The 13,919-nt window shown below is 39.4% G+C and overlaps 1 protein-coding gene across 1 annotated transcript in view; it reads left to right on the top strand.

Moving 5' to 3' along the window:
* Window positions 1-13,919, top strand: part of hydin (HYDIN axonemal central pair apparatus protein) — a 1,560,590-nt gene that overhangs the window by 991,430 nt on the left and 555,241 nt on the right. The window contains exons 27-29 of the mRNA XM_069900939.1: window positions 5,183-5,392; window positions 7,534-7,671; window positions 8,275-8,452. Of these exons, the coding sequence (XP_069757040.1) occupies window positions 5,183-5,392; window positions 7,534-7,671; window positions 8,275-8,452 (526 nt within the window). The remainder of the gene's footprint in view (window positions 1-5,182; window positions 5,393-7,533; window positions 7,672-8,274; window positions 8,453-13,919) is intronic.

The raw sequence follows: 13,919 nt of genomic DNA, 5'->3' as shown, positions 1-13,919 counted from the left end.
AACTTACCCTGAGCTGTATGAGTAATAAGGATGTGCCAGTTATTGAACTTACCCTGAGCTGTATGAGTAATAAGGATGTCCCAGTCATTGAACTTACCCTGAGCTGTATGAGTAATAAGGATGTGCCAGTTCTTGAACTTACCCTGAGCTGTATGAGTAATAAGGATGTCCCAACTATTGAACTTACCTTGAGTTGTATGAGTAATAAGAATGTCCCAGTGATTGAACTTACCTTGAGCTGTATGAGTAATAAGGATGTCCCAGTGATTGAACTTACCTTGAGCTGTATGAGTAATAAGGATGTCCCAGTGATTGAACTTATCCTGAGCTGTATGAGTAATAAGGATGTGCCAGTTATTGAACTTACCCTGAGCTGTATGAGTAATAAGGATGTCCCAGTTATTGAACTTACCTTGAGCTGTATTAGTAATAAGGATGTCCCAGTTATCGAACTTACCCTGAGCTGTATGACTAATAAGGATGTCCCAGTTATTGAACTTACCCTGAGCTGTATGAGTAATAAGGATGTCCCAGTTATTGAACTTACCCTGAGCTGTATGAGTAATAAGGATGTCCATGTTATTGAACTTACCCTGAGCTGTATGAGTAATAAGGATGTCCGAGTGATTGAACTTACCCTGAGCTGTATGAGTAATAAGGATGTCCCAGTTATTGAACTTACCCTGAGCTGTATGAGTAATAAGGATATCTCAGTAATTGAACTTACCCTGAGCTGTATGAGTAAAAAGGATGTGCCAGTTATTGAACTTACCCTGAGCTGTATGAGTAATAAGGATGTCCCAGTTATTGAACTTTCCCTGAGCTGTATGAGTAATAAGGATGTGCTAGTTATTGAACTTACCCTGAGCTGTATGAGTAATAAGGATGTCCCAGTTATTGTTTTTTTAATATATTGCTTTTTTATGTTTTTTTTTGTATTTCTCTAATGTTAAAGTTTGATATTCTTTCATTAGTTTGACTGTTTTTTCTATTTGTACTTTGATGTGCTCTTCTGGAATATTTTAAGATATTTTAAATGTAATTGACTTGTCAAATTAAAGCTGTAGTTTGTTAATTCAATTTTCAGTTCAGCTAGTAATTTTTTCCTGATGTCCATAATCTGTTCAGCTGTCTAAATTAGTGCATGTAAATATTGTAATTTTAGACCATGCTCTGGTGGTTTTATCACAGAGCTTTCCTAATTTACCTCAATCTTGTGGTTTAATTCAATTTTACTCTTTGATTCATATTTCTTGAAATTTATGAAAGATCAAATTGTAGTTTCCTTTGATAACAATTTTTCTTTGGAGCTTTCTGGCTTAGGTGTCTGGGATTCTTTTAAAACTCATATTAGTGGACAAATTATTTCATATATGACAAAAATGAAAAAAAGTGGCTAATGGTGAGAGGATGGCATTAACCAATCAAATACAGTTTTTAGATCAACAATATCCCCTTACTCTAAATTCTGAGATATGTTAAAAATGTGTTGAGCTTAAAAATAAGTATGATTTGCTTTTGACTTATCCTATCAAAACACAACTTTTGAAAAGTAAAGTTCTTTATTCATGGTGATAAGCTCGGTAAAGTTTTGGCTAATCAACTAAAAGACTTAGCTGCTAAACGCCTTATTACACAGATTCAGATGGTAGTGTTACCACAGATCATATAGAAATGAATGATACATGTAGACAATAATACTCTAATCTCTATAAGTCTGATATTCCTATCGCTAGAACTCTTATGACAAATTTTCTGGACCATTTGGCAATGGAAGCATAATCACATTTAGAAAACCTATTTCATAGGAAGAGTTAATAATGATTATTAAACTATTAGAAGTTGGCAAAGCACCAGGCCCTGATGGCTTTCCTATCAAGATTTATGAATAATTTTCCCATCTGTTGGTACTTTATTTGTGTTCTGTATTTTCTGACTCCTTAAATCTGGGAACTTGCCCACCAATTTTTCTTCTAAATGTCAATATAAAAATATTTATCTAAACTTTTAGCCAGTAGATCAGAAGATATTTTGCCTTTTATTATTTCAGAGGACAAGACTGATTTTATTAACATTTTCATTCTCATTTTAATACACGCCGATTATTGAATATTATATATTCTCCTTCCATCTCCTCCTTGGAATACGTTATCTCTTTAGATGCTGAAAAGGCCTCTGATAGAGTTGAATGGGAATATTTATTTGCAATATTAGAAAGGTTAATTTTGTGGATTAAGTTATTATACTTATCTACTGTTGCTTCCATTCTTACCAACTCTTTGCAATCTAAACCTTTTAAACTTTATAGAGGGACCAGACAGGGTTGCCTTCTCAGACCTTTTAGAACTGTTGACTCTCGCCCTTTGAGAATCACAGGATATTTTTGGAATTATTAAAGGAGGATCAGTCCACAAAGTTTCTCTTTATTAGATTTGGAGTATTGGAGGGTTAACTTACAATAATAAGATGGAATTAAAGACTTTTTGCTTTTTGTATCTGACCTTAATTCTTCAGTTCCTGCTATATTAACATTATTCCATCAATTTAGTCAAATTTATGGATATAAATTAAATTTACAAAGAGCAAACTATTTTCTTTTAACACTTTAAACCCTTATACACAGTTTTTCCTTTCAAGACTGCTAAAAGTCAACTTACAAACCTTTTTAAAGATAAAGTCCATTATTGTCAGGTAATGCTACATTTTGAGTGAAACATAGTTGAAATTCTTTAACTTTTGTCTACCATAAGGCAGGCAGAGAGTCACCACTTTTACCAGTGCCTCTCACAAAAACCTACAGCACCTGGTCTACCTAGGCCAGTCCTGAGCCTGATTAGCTTTTAAGATCTGACAATCCCAGGCATATTCAGGATATTAGGCACTGTTGGTGTAACAATTAATAAGAATCATGAATATTTGTTTAAAGAAAATTTTCTTGCTCTATTAAATCAGGTGAAGAAATATTTGTTTCAGTGGTCTCCTCTTCCCATGTCCCTAATTAGATAAATTAATGCTATTTAGATGACATTTCTATATATTTTTCAAGCTATTCCAATTTTATTCCTAAATCTTTTTTTTTAGCTCACTTGATTCTATTATATCATCATATGATATGAGTACAAAAGATAAATGTCTTTGATTATAGAGAACAGTACAGCACAGTACAGGCCCTTCAGCCCTTGATTTTGTACCAATCCATATATTCCTTCCTCAAAAAGAGTACTAAACTATCCCTACCTCATAACCCTCTATTTTTCTTTCATCCCTGTGTCTAAGAGTCTCCCAAATGCCCCAATGTTTCAACTTCCATAACCATTCCAGGTCCTCTTCTCAACCTTATTGTATTGGCCTTCGCTTCTCTTATTATGAGATGAGTTATTTTTGATCAGATGGAAAGATGCTGTCCCGCCCACTCATAATCAATGGTTACATGAAATGATGTCATATTTAACTTTGGTGAAAATAAGATGTTCAACAAGTGTTTTAAATTTAAATTTTTCTAATCTTTAGAGTTCCTTTTTGAATTACTTTTATAACCCTTAAAGGGAATAATAATTATGTAATTTGTCTTTCCAGTGGATTTGCGTTTCTTCTTATTTTCACCAGTAGTGTACTTTTTCTTTATATTGCCATACAACTTTGGAATGGTTTAGGGTTTAGAATATATATAATCATATTTTTAATTTTTTTTCTTTCCTCTTTGTTTATTTTTCAATATATCCTTGAATCAATAATGTTGATTAAGGTTAAAAAAAATCCTGCAATTGAGTTAACTTACTTTGTTATAGCGGTATTAGTATTATGTATCAATCTTTTTTCCGTATATATGTATTATTATATTAAAGCAATAAAAAAATTGAAAAAGAAAGAGGTAATCAGTGTATAGAGGTGGAAGATCAGAGGAAAATAAATGACAGGGAGAGGCCAGAAGGCTAAAAAGGGAATTTCTCTGCTAAGAAGGGAAGTTCTCTGCTAAGAGATGTACTGAGTTGCTCCAACACATTTGTGCATTGCACTTGACCCCATCATCTGCTTTAACTCGAGGTATGGCAGATAGAATTTAAATCAGACCAGTGTGAGGTGATGCATTTTGGTGAGTTAAAGCTGGAGAGGACTTGCACAGTAAATAAGGGGCTCTAGAGAGTGTTGTAGAACAGAGTGACCCAAGGGTACAGGGGCATGGTTCCCTATCTTTGGTGACACTGGGTGCTGAAAAAGGTGTTGGCCTCACTTGCCTTCATTGATCAATGCAGGAGTTGGGACATCATGTTGCAGCTGCATAAGATGCTGGTGAGACCACACTAGGAATATTGTGCCCAATTCTGGTAACCCAGTGTTAGGACAGATGTAATTAAGTAGAAAGGGTGCAGACAATACTACCGGGATTGGAGGTTGTGAATTTTGAGAGACTGAATAGGAGGGATTTTCTTTCTCAGAACCTAGGAGGCTCAGGGTGACCTTCATAAGGTAACATTTTTTTTCCCTCAGTATAGGGAAATCTGAAATGGAAAAGTTGAAAGAGGAAAGATTTAAGAGGGACTTGAGGAATACTCTTGGATGTATTTGGCTGTCCAAGCCATAGATTATTATGAAGTGGAAATATATTGACATTCCTACACCGTCACTGGGTCAGAATCTTGGAATTCCTCCCTGCCGTCATCGTGGCAGAGACTGCACTGTTTCAAGAGGGCAGCCCACCACCACCCTCTCAATAGGTCAGGGTGCATCTATGGGAAGTAAAACAGAGATAATGGTTCAAGTTGAAGGCCATTCATCAGAACTGGCAAGGAGGCGAATGAAGCTTCTTCTGAAGGGAGGGTAGGGAAGGGGCTGTCACTGATGGATAAAACCAGGGTGACCATGGGAATAGGCTGTAAACCAGGGTATGAGTGAATGAGAGCAGTTAGAGTCCATGACAAAAGAATGTAGAAGTTATGAAATTCAGAGCAGGAGCTCGTGCCTGGCTGGTCAGCCTTTGCATGTCTTCCACTTGTTAACTCTGTTTCTCTGGACACAGATGAGCATGACCAGCCAGTGTCTCCAGCAAGTTCTGTTTTTATTTTAGTTTTCCAGCATTTGCAGTGTCTTTTTTAAATTTTCAAAAGTGATTGATTGGATTTGGTATTTCCATAATGACAACATCTTTCTTTTTCTTTCATCTGGATGTCTCTGTACGTGGCAGATATTCGATATCCTCCCATTGTTTGGTATTCTGCAACCAAATGAAATTCAACAGATGACCTTTATGTTTTACGGCCACGTGAACATCAGGAGCAAGGTGAAAGCAGTCTGCGAGGTGGAAGGTGGACCCACGTATGAAATCACACTGACAGGAGAGGCATCATTTATCAATTATGAGTTTGATAGGAAAGAGATCGACTATGGCCACCAGGTTAGTCCAACACACTGAAAATAGCACGGAAGGATTCTGCCTCATCTGAACAGAGGAAGCAAGTTAGAATCCCACTCCTTTTCCATGGCCTTTTAATTTCAATATTTACCTAACTTGTTTTCCTAACGTGCATCTCCTACACCTTCAGGCATATTCTCCATTATAGCTATTCTCCAAAATACTTTCACGTATTACCCCAAGTTTCACCAATTAGGAGCAGTTTTCTCTGTTTGCACAAACTAAATCCATCATGATTTTGTGGACTGTAACAAGTTGCCTTTTGCCCCTCCCTGCTGCAAGAACAAAAGTACAACAACCCCAGGTCTGGTTTATCCACATAACTGTAATCCTTCAGCTCTAGAACTATTCCAGTCAACCTGCTAGCTGCAATATTTAGAGTTAAACAAGAAATTCTGCAGATACGAAGGTCGGGTGTCATTTTTCCTAATTCCTGATGAAGGGCTCAGGCCTGAAATTTTGGTTGCTTTTTCTTTCTATTGATCCTGTACTACCTGCTGAATTTCTCCTCAATAACATTTGGGAAACAGGGAGAGATCACTCCACCTGAAGTTGTTCATCCCAGAGATTTCCATTGTGGAGATAAGATATTGTTCCTGGGGGCCTCTCTATGGCAGTAGAGGAGCTTCCGAGAGGTGAGCCAGAGTAGGAGTACAATTGGGAATCAAAGAGGCAGACTTCATCCCTCTCCTGTGCCAATTCTTTATTGGCTTCAATATGTGGTCATTTGCACAGCTCATTCAGTCCAATCTCTGTCTTGAAACACTGAAATAAAAATTTCCAGCTATTGTACATAATAAAAGGAAGTACTGTGGACATTAAGGATACTGAAAGCCAACCAATCCCATTGTTCTGAAACAAATTGGTTATGGAGGAAAGAGTGCATCATTTTTATTTTACTTTGAACAATACAACACAGTAGAAGGGCTTTCCAGCCATGAAACTGGTCATCTGCACCAAATGACCCTTTAAAGCATTGCTAGGAACTACTAGTTATAAAACAGAAGTGAATTGGAACTTTTCTCCCTTGCTGAATGAGTGAAGCTTCTTCATCATTTGAGAAATTTTCTTTTAAATTTAATGTTTAACAGTTCAGTATGATTGAAGACCCTTCAATGTGATTACAGTGCCAGTTCGAATCCTGCGCTATCTGCCAGTGTCTGCGTGGCCTTATTCCTTCCACCTTTCAAAAATGTGTAGGGGTTGTATGTGAATTGGGTTTATTTGGGTGACCATGGGCTTGTGGACCAGAAGGGCTTGTTACTGTACTGCAAATCTAAATGTTTAAAAAATTAATCTTCTATAGATTGATAGATTGGTAATCTGCCAGTTTATCTACCGTACGTTTTGGGGATTGGGAGGAATCCTGAACAACCAGACAAAACCTACGTAGACATGGGGAGAATATAAAAATTCCTTACAGACAGTGACAAATTTGAACCTGGTCACTGGCACTGTAATCACATTGCACCAATCACAAAATCAGCCATGCTCCCCTATTAGAAACAAAGAAAAATACAGACCTGTACCTGCACAACTTCCCAAAGTTCTTCACCCCACACTTGTCTGGATTAAATTATTTCTCCCAATGCTCTACCCAACTTTCCACCTGATCTATACCTTTGTTAATGTCCTCTGCCATCCACATCAACACCAATATTTGTGTCACCTGTAATCTCTTTAATCATTGCTTCAACGCAATGGAACTGGGAGTCATTACAAATTCAAAATGTTTTAGACAAGTGTCCAGGCCAGGAAAAAGAGCAGGGAACAAGATGGTTTATGGTGCAAAGGAATGGATAATGAGATAAGTAGTGAGAGGAGCCGGAGAAGTGTGAATCATTACTTTAGAACAGCAGCTCTCGGGCTGGGAAAGGAATTGACAAAGAAGGTAAGCTCAATATAATACAGCCAAATTGTTAATAATCTCACAGACAGCAAATGTTCCAGCACTGATCGCTGCAGTACTCCACTGATCACTGACTTCCAAACAGAGCTTCCTTCCAGTATTACACTTTGCCTTCTATGGAGCCAGTTTAGCTCACTGGGATTCACTTTGCTCACAAGTATGATCTAGCCTATTGGCGTAAAAATTATAACTCCCCTGTTTTCTGCTCCTCTAGTTATTCAACCATGTCGCTGTGACTGAAATTACCCTGAAGAACACAGGGAAGGTTGGCTTCGACTTTGCTGTTTTGAATGAGGTGCGGAGTGTTGACCAAGATCCTGTGCCGGGAGTTCCATTCATCACTCCTTCTATGGTTAGTGAATACTTCCGTGGTTTTATTATGGGTTTCATTGTAATAATACAAGGTGGTTGTGATGCTCTGTGGTGCAGCAAGCAAACACAAAACACAAGAAGACTGTCCTACAGGATTTAATGAGCTCAAACTCTGTACACATCAGTCTTAATATTTTTGCTGACTCCACATGTGCCTGGCTGTCCTTTGCTGGCTCCATGTGTCTGACTTACCCAGGAAGGGGCCGACTTGACTTTATATACAGGGCAGATTGACAGCCGGCCAGATGGGACAGACCTCCTAGGTTGCCTACCTGCAGGTACAGTGGTTTCCCCCTGCAGTAGGCTGGTAGGAATGTGGCCAGTGCTGTGGTTGTATCACCACGATGGTCGAAGGCCCTTCCAGCCCAAGACATCCTTGAAGCCCAGCTCAATTAACCAACCAATCTCTTCAGGACTGAGCGTCCATCACAAACTCCCACCCTGGCCACTGTGGCCCAAGAACCGAGCCTATTCCCATAGTCACCTAATTTATCTGCCTATTTAAAATTTCTCATTCTAATAATGCAATTCTAATTATTTTTTTAATCAACGTATCATGTTGTTTTATTTTTTCATAATACAGGTATACATTGAAGCAAATACTGAGCAAAAATTAAGGGTTTCTTATTTGCCTGGAGTACCTGAGCTCTTCCATAAGAGCTTTGAGGTTCAGATTTCTCACTTGGAACCTGACATCATTACCGTGAAGGGAGAGGGGACCTTCCCGAGAATCTACCTGGACTTACCCAGGAACATAACAGGTATGGTTCTGATCTTCTGCAACTTGTCCCATCAATTGTCTATTTGGTATGGTCATCTGTAGGGTTTTAAATATAGCTTTTGGAGGGAGGACTGCTAAGGCTGAGTGATTATGCCCTGTTGAGGACATACACGTTTAAAACCAGTGAGATGCAGGAGGCCTATAAACTCAGTGGGGAAATCTGTTTACAATGGACAGTTTGGGCTGCACAGGCCCACATTACTTGACATTTCCAAGGGATGGAGTTATAGTGAGCAAGAGACATCATTTCTTAGAGTTAGGGGTCAGGAATATGCAGTCAACACTGGAAAGAATGCAAGTTTTTTTTCCATCCAGAAATCCAATCCTGAATTTCTAAAATTAGAAAAATCATAATTCAAATGATCAAAATTCAATATTCATGCCATTATGTTTAGAGCTGAGTGAAACATCAAAGTCTGCAGACACTGTGATTTCTAGTTAAAAAAAACACCAAAATGCTGGAGGAACTGAGCCAGCTTTTCAGTGTCCATAGAAGATATATTGGCAAAGTTTAGACCTGAGTCTTTCTTCAAGGAATAAGCAAAATGAGCCAAAAGCAGGAAATCTCAGAAGTCAGACAATGCCGGCTGGATATCATAAGGGGAGAGGAGAGAATTTATCATCTCAGTGTGAAAAGAAATGGAAGCTAGGGGAAGGTGATGGGGGAAGAACTGAGGGGGGTATGGGGGGTATAATTAAAGCCAGAGATTTCAATATTAATGCCACCTGGTTGGAGGGTGCCCATTCGGAAGATGAGGTGTTGTTCTTCTAATTTGCGGGCGGTCTCAGTCTGGCACTGCATGAGAACATGGACAGAAATGGCAGCATGGGAATAGAATGGGGTTTGAAATGCGGTGGACAGAGCCGAGGTGCTCACCAAAGCAATATCCCAGTTTCTGCTCAGTCTCTTCGGTGTAGAGGAGCCCACAGCGGGAGCACTTGATGTAGTAGATAATCCCTGAAGATTCACAAGTGAAATGTCGCTTCCCTTGGAAGGACTATTTGCGGCCCCGAATGGTGCTGAGGGGAGATGTGTGGGCACATGAGGAGCATCTTCTGCTGTCACAGGGGGAGGTACCAAGGGTACGATTAGTGGGGAGGGAGGAGTGGACAAGGGAGTCACAGAGGAACCGGTCACTGCAAAAGGTGGAGGGGGAGGAGAGGGGAATATATTTCTACTGGTGGGATGACATAGAAGATGGTGGAAATGGCAGAGACAGGATGTTGGATGGTGGAGTGGTAGGTGTTGTGTTTGGGATGTATCAGGTTTGGTGGGTTCACAGAAAGCTGAGTCTGGACATCTTTGCAGTTAACTTCATTGAACATACAGGACACAAGCAAGGGAGAATGTCAAACAATACTTAACTACTACTAAAGAACTATACAGTATAGTCATACACATTGGACCCAGGCTAGACTCCGGTCCCAGTGGCCAACTATCTTCTACACCCTCATGCATGTGCAAACACTCAACAGATGGACTTTCAAACACACTCTCAGTTCCCTGTACCAATGAGAGTGCAACTCTTTGCAACCACTGATCTAGTGCAGTTCTACAGTTCAACTTAAGCGTAGTGCACACCTTACCTGCGACTTTCCAGTGATGTCCACAGTAGAGGTCTGGTGTGGAGTGATGCTCGGAGCTTGGACCACAAGGCAGAGAGAGAGAAATGTGGTATGCATCGATGTTTTAGACAGTTCTGAGCTGGACATCTAGTCAATGATGACACTAATTTGGCCTGCGACTTCACAGGCACCAGACTTCACTCCATCGAGGTCATTTACATGAGGTGGTGTCTTAAAAAAGCAGCCTCTATCCTCAAAGACCTCCACCACCTCTTTACTCTGCTTCCATGGGAAAAAGGTACAGGAGCCTAAAGATGAGCACTTAACAGCACAAGGACAGCTTCTTCCCCGCTGCCATCAGATTCCTGAATAATCAATGAACCAAAGACATTTTGGTTATAATTGGAATGTTTGCACTTTGATGTTGCTGCAAACCCTGAATTTTATGACTTGTTCATGACAATAAATTCTGATTCTGAGTCGAAGTAATGTAAATGAGCCAACAGTAAGGTGTGCACTTATGGCTAGCTGGAGACCAACCTTGATTGACAGGTGATGTGATTTTGAATAAGTTTCAGACAGAGAGGGCACATGTTCCTTCACAATCCACATAAAACATGCCACTCCTTGGAAGTCACCAATCACTACCAACACAAAGAATAAAAAATTTGTTTCTAAACTGTAAAATCTAAGAACTGTAACATGTTATAACTGTAAAAATGTGTCTAAAATGATGCAAATCCAATGAATCGATATATAGACAAATGTCCTCGACGTGATGGACAAGGAACATTATTAAACTCAATGACAACACCTCACCAGCTACCCCCCACCTGCCCAAATAGGGTCATTGTGTTCCCAATGGACCAGGGTGCCGTGGGAACAGTTCCACAGTGTGACAGAGGAAGACAGAGAAAGAAAATTGTCAGTTAATTGACTCGCATGCCTAGTTTCTTCGGCTAAGCTGCCATATTTGTGCATCTTTACCACCAGCATCTGTGAGGAGGTAGTTATCCATTAAGTGCCAAATCCCTCTTTTGTTTAGCATATCGGCATGTTGGCTTCACATTTGGGTGCTCCTGTGGCACAGAGCCCAGGTGCCTATTGCTATGCTATCCCGTGATGAAGCAGGGGACAGGACGGTAGGTGCACATCCAGTGTGTACCCGAATTCTTGTGGAAATGCCCCATTTTTCTGGGCTGTCATCAGACACCAGAATGCCATTCCTGCTCATGTTCCCTTTAAACGTATGCCATATACATATATATATATATATATATATATATATGCCTGTGTTGGTTTTCTGTAACGATAGCCAGGAGAAGTCAGGACTGAAAGTTGGCCAAATTTGTAGGTTTTTAAAAAAAGCTGAACCACTCACCCCATGAGGAATTAGTTTCTGTTAATGGGAGGACTGGGGGGAATCTGTCATTGTCAAATGGCTGCAAAATATATACAATATTTCCTGCTAGTGGATGATGTGTGACATTGTAATTATGATCTATAACATTGTAACTAAAAGCTGAAACTACAATTTCCTGAGTGCTGAGAGACATTAGTGAAGAGCAGATACCACAGCCTAGGGAGCAATTAAAAAGAACAAGGTCCATTAGGAAGGTTGTACTTGGTAGGTGCATGACAAAGGATGTGACTGTTGTTAAGCTCGAATGTCCAGTGATAACATGTCTGTGGCAACAGCTCTTGTCTGTTGAAAGTTCCAAACATAATTTGTGACAACAGCTCCTTGTGCTTAAACGAGCTGGTGCTGATGGCTGGAAGAGAATGAAAACCTGTGAGAGGAATCACAGCAGTCTGTTGTGTTGAAGTGAACTTTGTCCTGCAAGGTAGTCTTCCATAATGTTGAGTCATCTTTGCTCTGCTGAGCTGGTGGATGGAACTTTTTTCACTCCCTCTTGGAGAGCTTGTTAGTGTGGAAACATGATAATCCCATTCCTAGAACATTCTTCAATCCAAATGGTAGAACATTTTATTTATATAAACCTGACAGGGTTGTGAATGCAGAAATTTCCCTACCTCTCTCTGTTAAGGGAACACACCAGTAACCTTTTAATAAATCCATCTTCATAAGAAACTTAGTCTTTCCAACCTTGTCCACACAATCATCCACCCTAGGAATAGGATAAGCATCTATCTTTGTTACCGCATTAACTTTTCTATAATCAGTGCAAAATCTAACTGTCCCATCTGATTTAGGTACCAGGACACCAGATAAATTTTTAATGATGTCATTCTTTAACATGTATTCAATGTCTTGATCTACCAGTTTACATTTTCCAACATTCATTCGATATGGATGTTGTTTGATAGGTTTTGCATCTCCAATATCAACATCGTGGCAGCTATTGAAGTTCTCTGAGGCCCATCTGGAACAAGTTCCTAAATTTTAAAATTAATTGTTTCATTTGTTCCTTTTCCTGGGGCTGCAGATGAGCCAACTTCTCATCCAAATTCTGCAAAATGCTTGAATTAGACACCTGAACTGGAACAATGTTTTCTTTAAAGTGAGGAATTGAATTCAGGAGTAGGGAAGTAATGTTGCAACTGTATAAGGTACTGGTGAGACCGCACCTGGAGTACTGTGTCCAGTTCTGCTCTCCATATTTGAGGAAGGATATACTGGCTTTGGAGACGGTCCAGAGGAGGTTTACTAGTTTGATCCCTGGGATGCAGGGGTTGACTTATGATGAAAGATTAAATCATCTAGGATTGTATTCGCTCGAGTTCAGAAGAATGAGAGGAGATCTTATAGAAACATATAGGATTATGAAGGGTATGGATAGGATAGATGTAGGAAGGTTTTTTGAGCTGGCCGGGGAAACTAAAATGAGAGGACACAGTCTCAAGATTCGGGGGAGTAGATTTAGGACAGAGATGAGGAAAAATAGTTTTTCCCAGAGAGTAGTGAATGTTTGGAATTCTCTAACCAGGGAAGTGGTTGAGGCTGCCTCATTAAACATATTTAAAATTAGGTTAGATATATTTTTACATGATAGTGGAATTAGGGGATATGGGGAGAAGGCAGGTCGGTGGAGTTAGGTCATAAATTAGATCAGCCATGATCGTATTGAATGGCGGAGCAGGCTCGATGGGCCATTTTTGGCCTACTCCTGTTCCTACTTCCTATGTTCCTATGTTCCTATGACCCTCACAAGAATTAGCTTGTATCTTCTCAAGGTCCATAACCTCCTCAATTTTGTCAATAACTAATACCTCTGGTGAAAGCTGCTTCTTGCTTACATCCAAGTTCTCAAAATAAGGCTTTAACATGTTAACATGGCAGCTCTATGGTTTATGTTTCCGATCAGGTGTTTTAATTGCGTAGTTGACTTCATTTACCTTTGAATCTATCTCATACGGGCCTGAAAATTTTGCCCTAAGAGAATTTGAATTTGTTGGGAGCAGGATTAACACTATATCTCCTGGTTTAAAAATTCTCACTCAAGCTTTTTTTATCATACCAGACTTTAATTTTACCATGAGATGTTTTCAAATTTTCTTCATCTATTTTACAGACTTTCTGCAAACAATCTTTATTCTAAACATAATCTTACCAATTCAACTGCACATCCTTATTATCCCATTGTTCCTTCAACAATATTACAGGTCCTCTAACTTCATGTCCAAATACTAGCTCAAAAGGGCTAAAGCCTAATGATTCCCTACAGACTCCCTTACTGCAAACAAAAGCAACTGGACACCTTCACCCCAGTCCTCATCCTCAAAACAATAGGTCCTCATCATGGTTTTTAGGGTCGAATGGAATCTCTCCAAGGCCCCTTTGAATTCTGGATGATATGCAGATGACGTGATGTATTAAAATTACTCTCCTGGTCTGATTAGAGCTTTTTAGGCAAACCAAC

Source organism: Narcine bancroftii, chromosome 10, assembly GCF_036971445.1.
Source record: "Narcine bancroftii isolate sNarBan1 chromosome 10, sNarBan1.hap1, whole genome shotgun sequence".
NCBI classification, from domain to species: domain Eukaryota; kingdom Metazoa; phylum Chordata; class Chondrichthyes; order Torpediniformes; family Narcinidae; genus Narcine; species Narcine bancroftii.
This window is presented reverse-complemented; position numbering and strand designations above follow the sequence as displayed.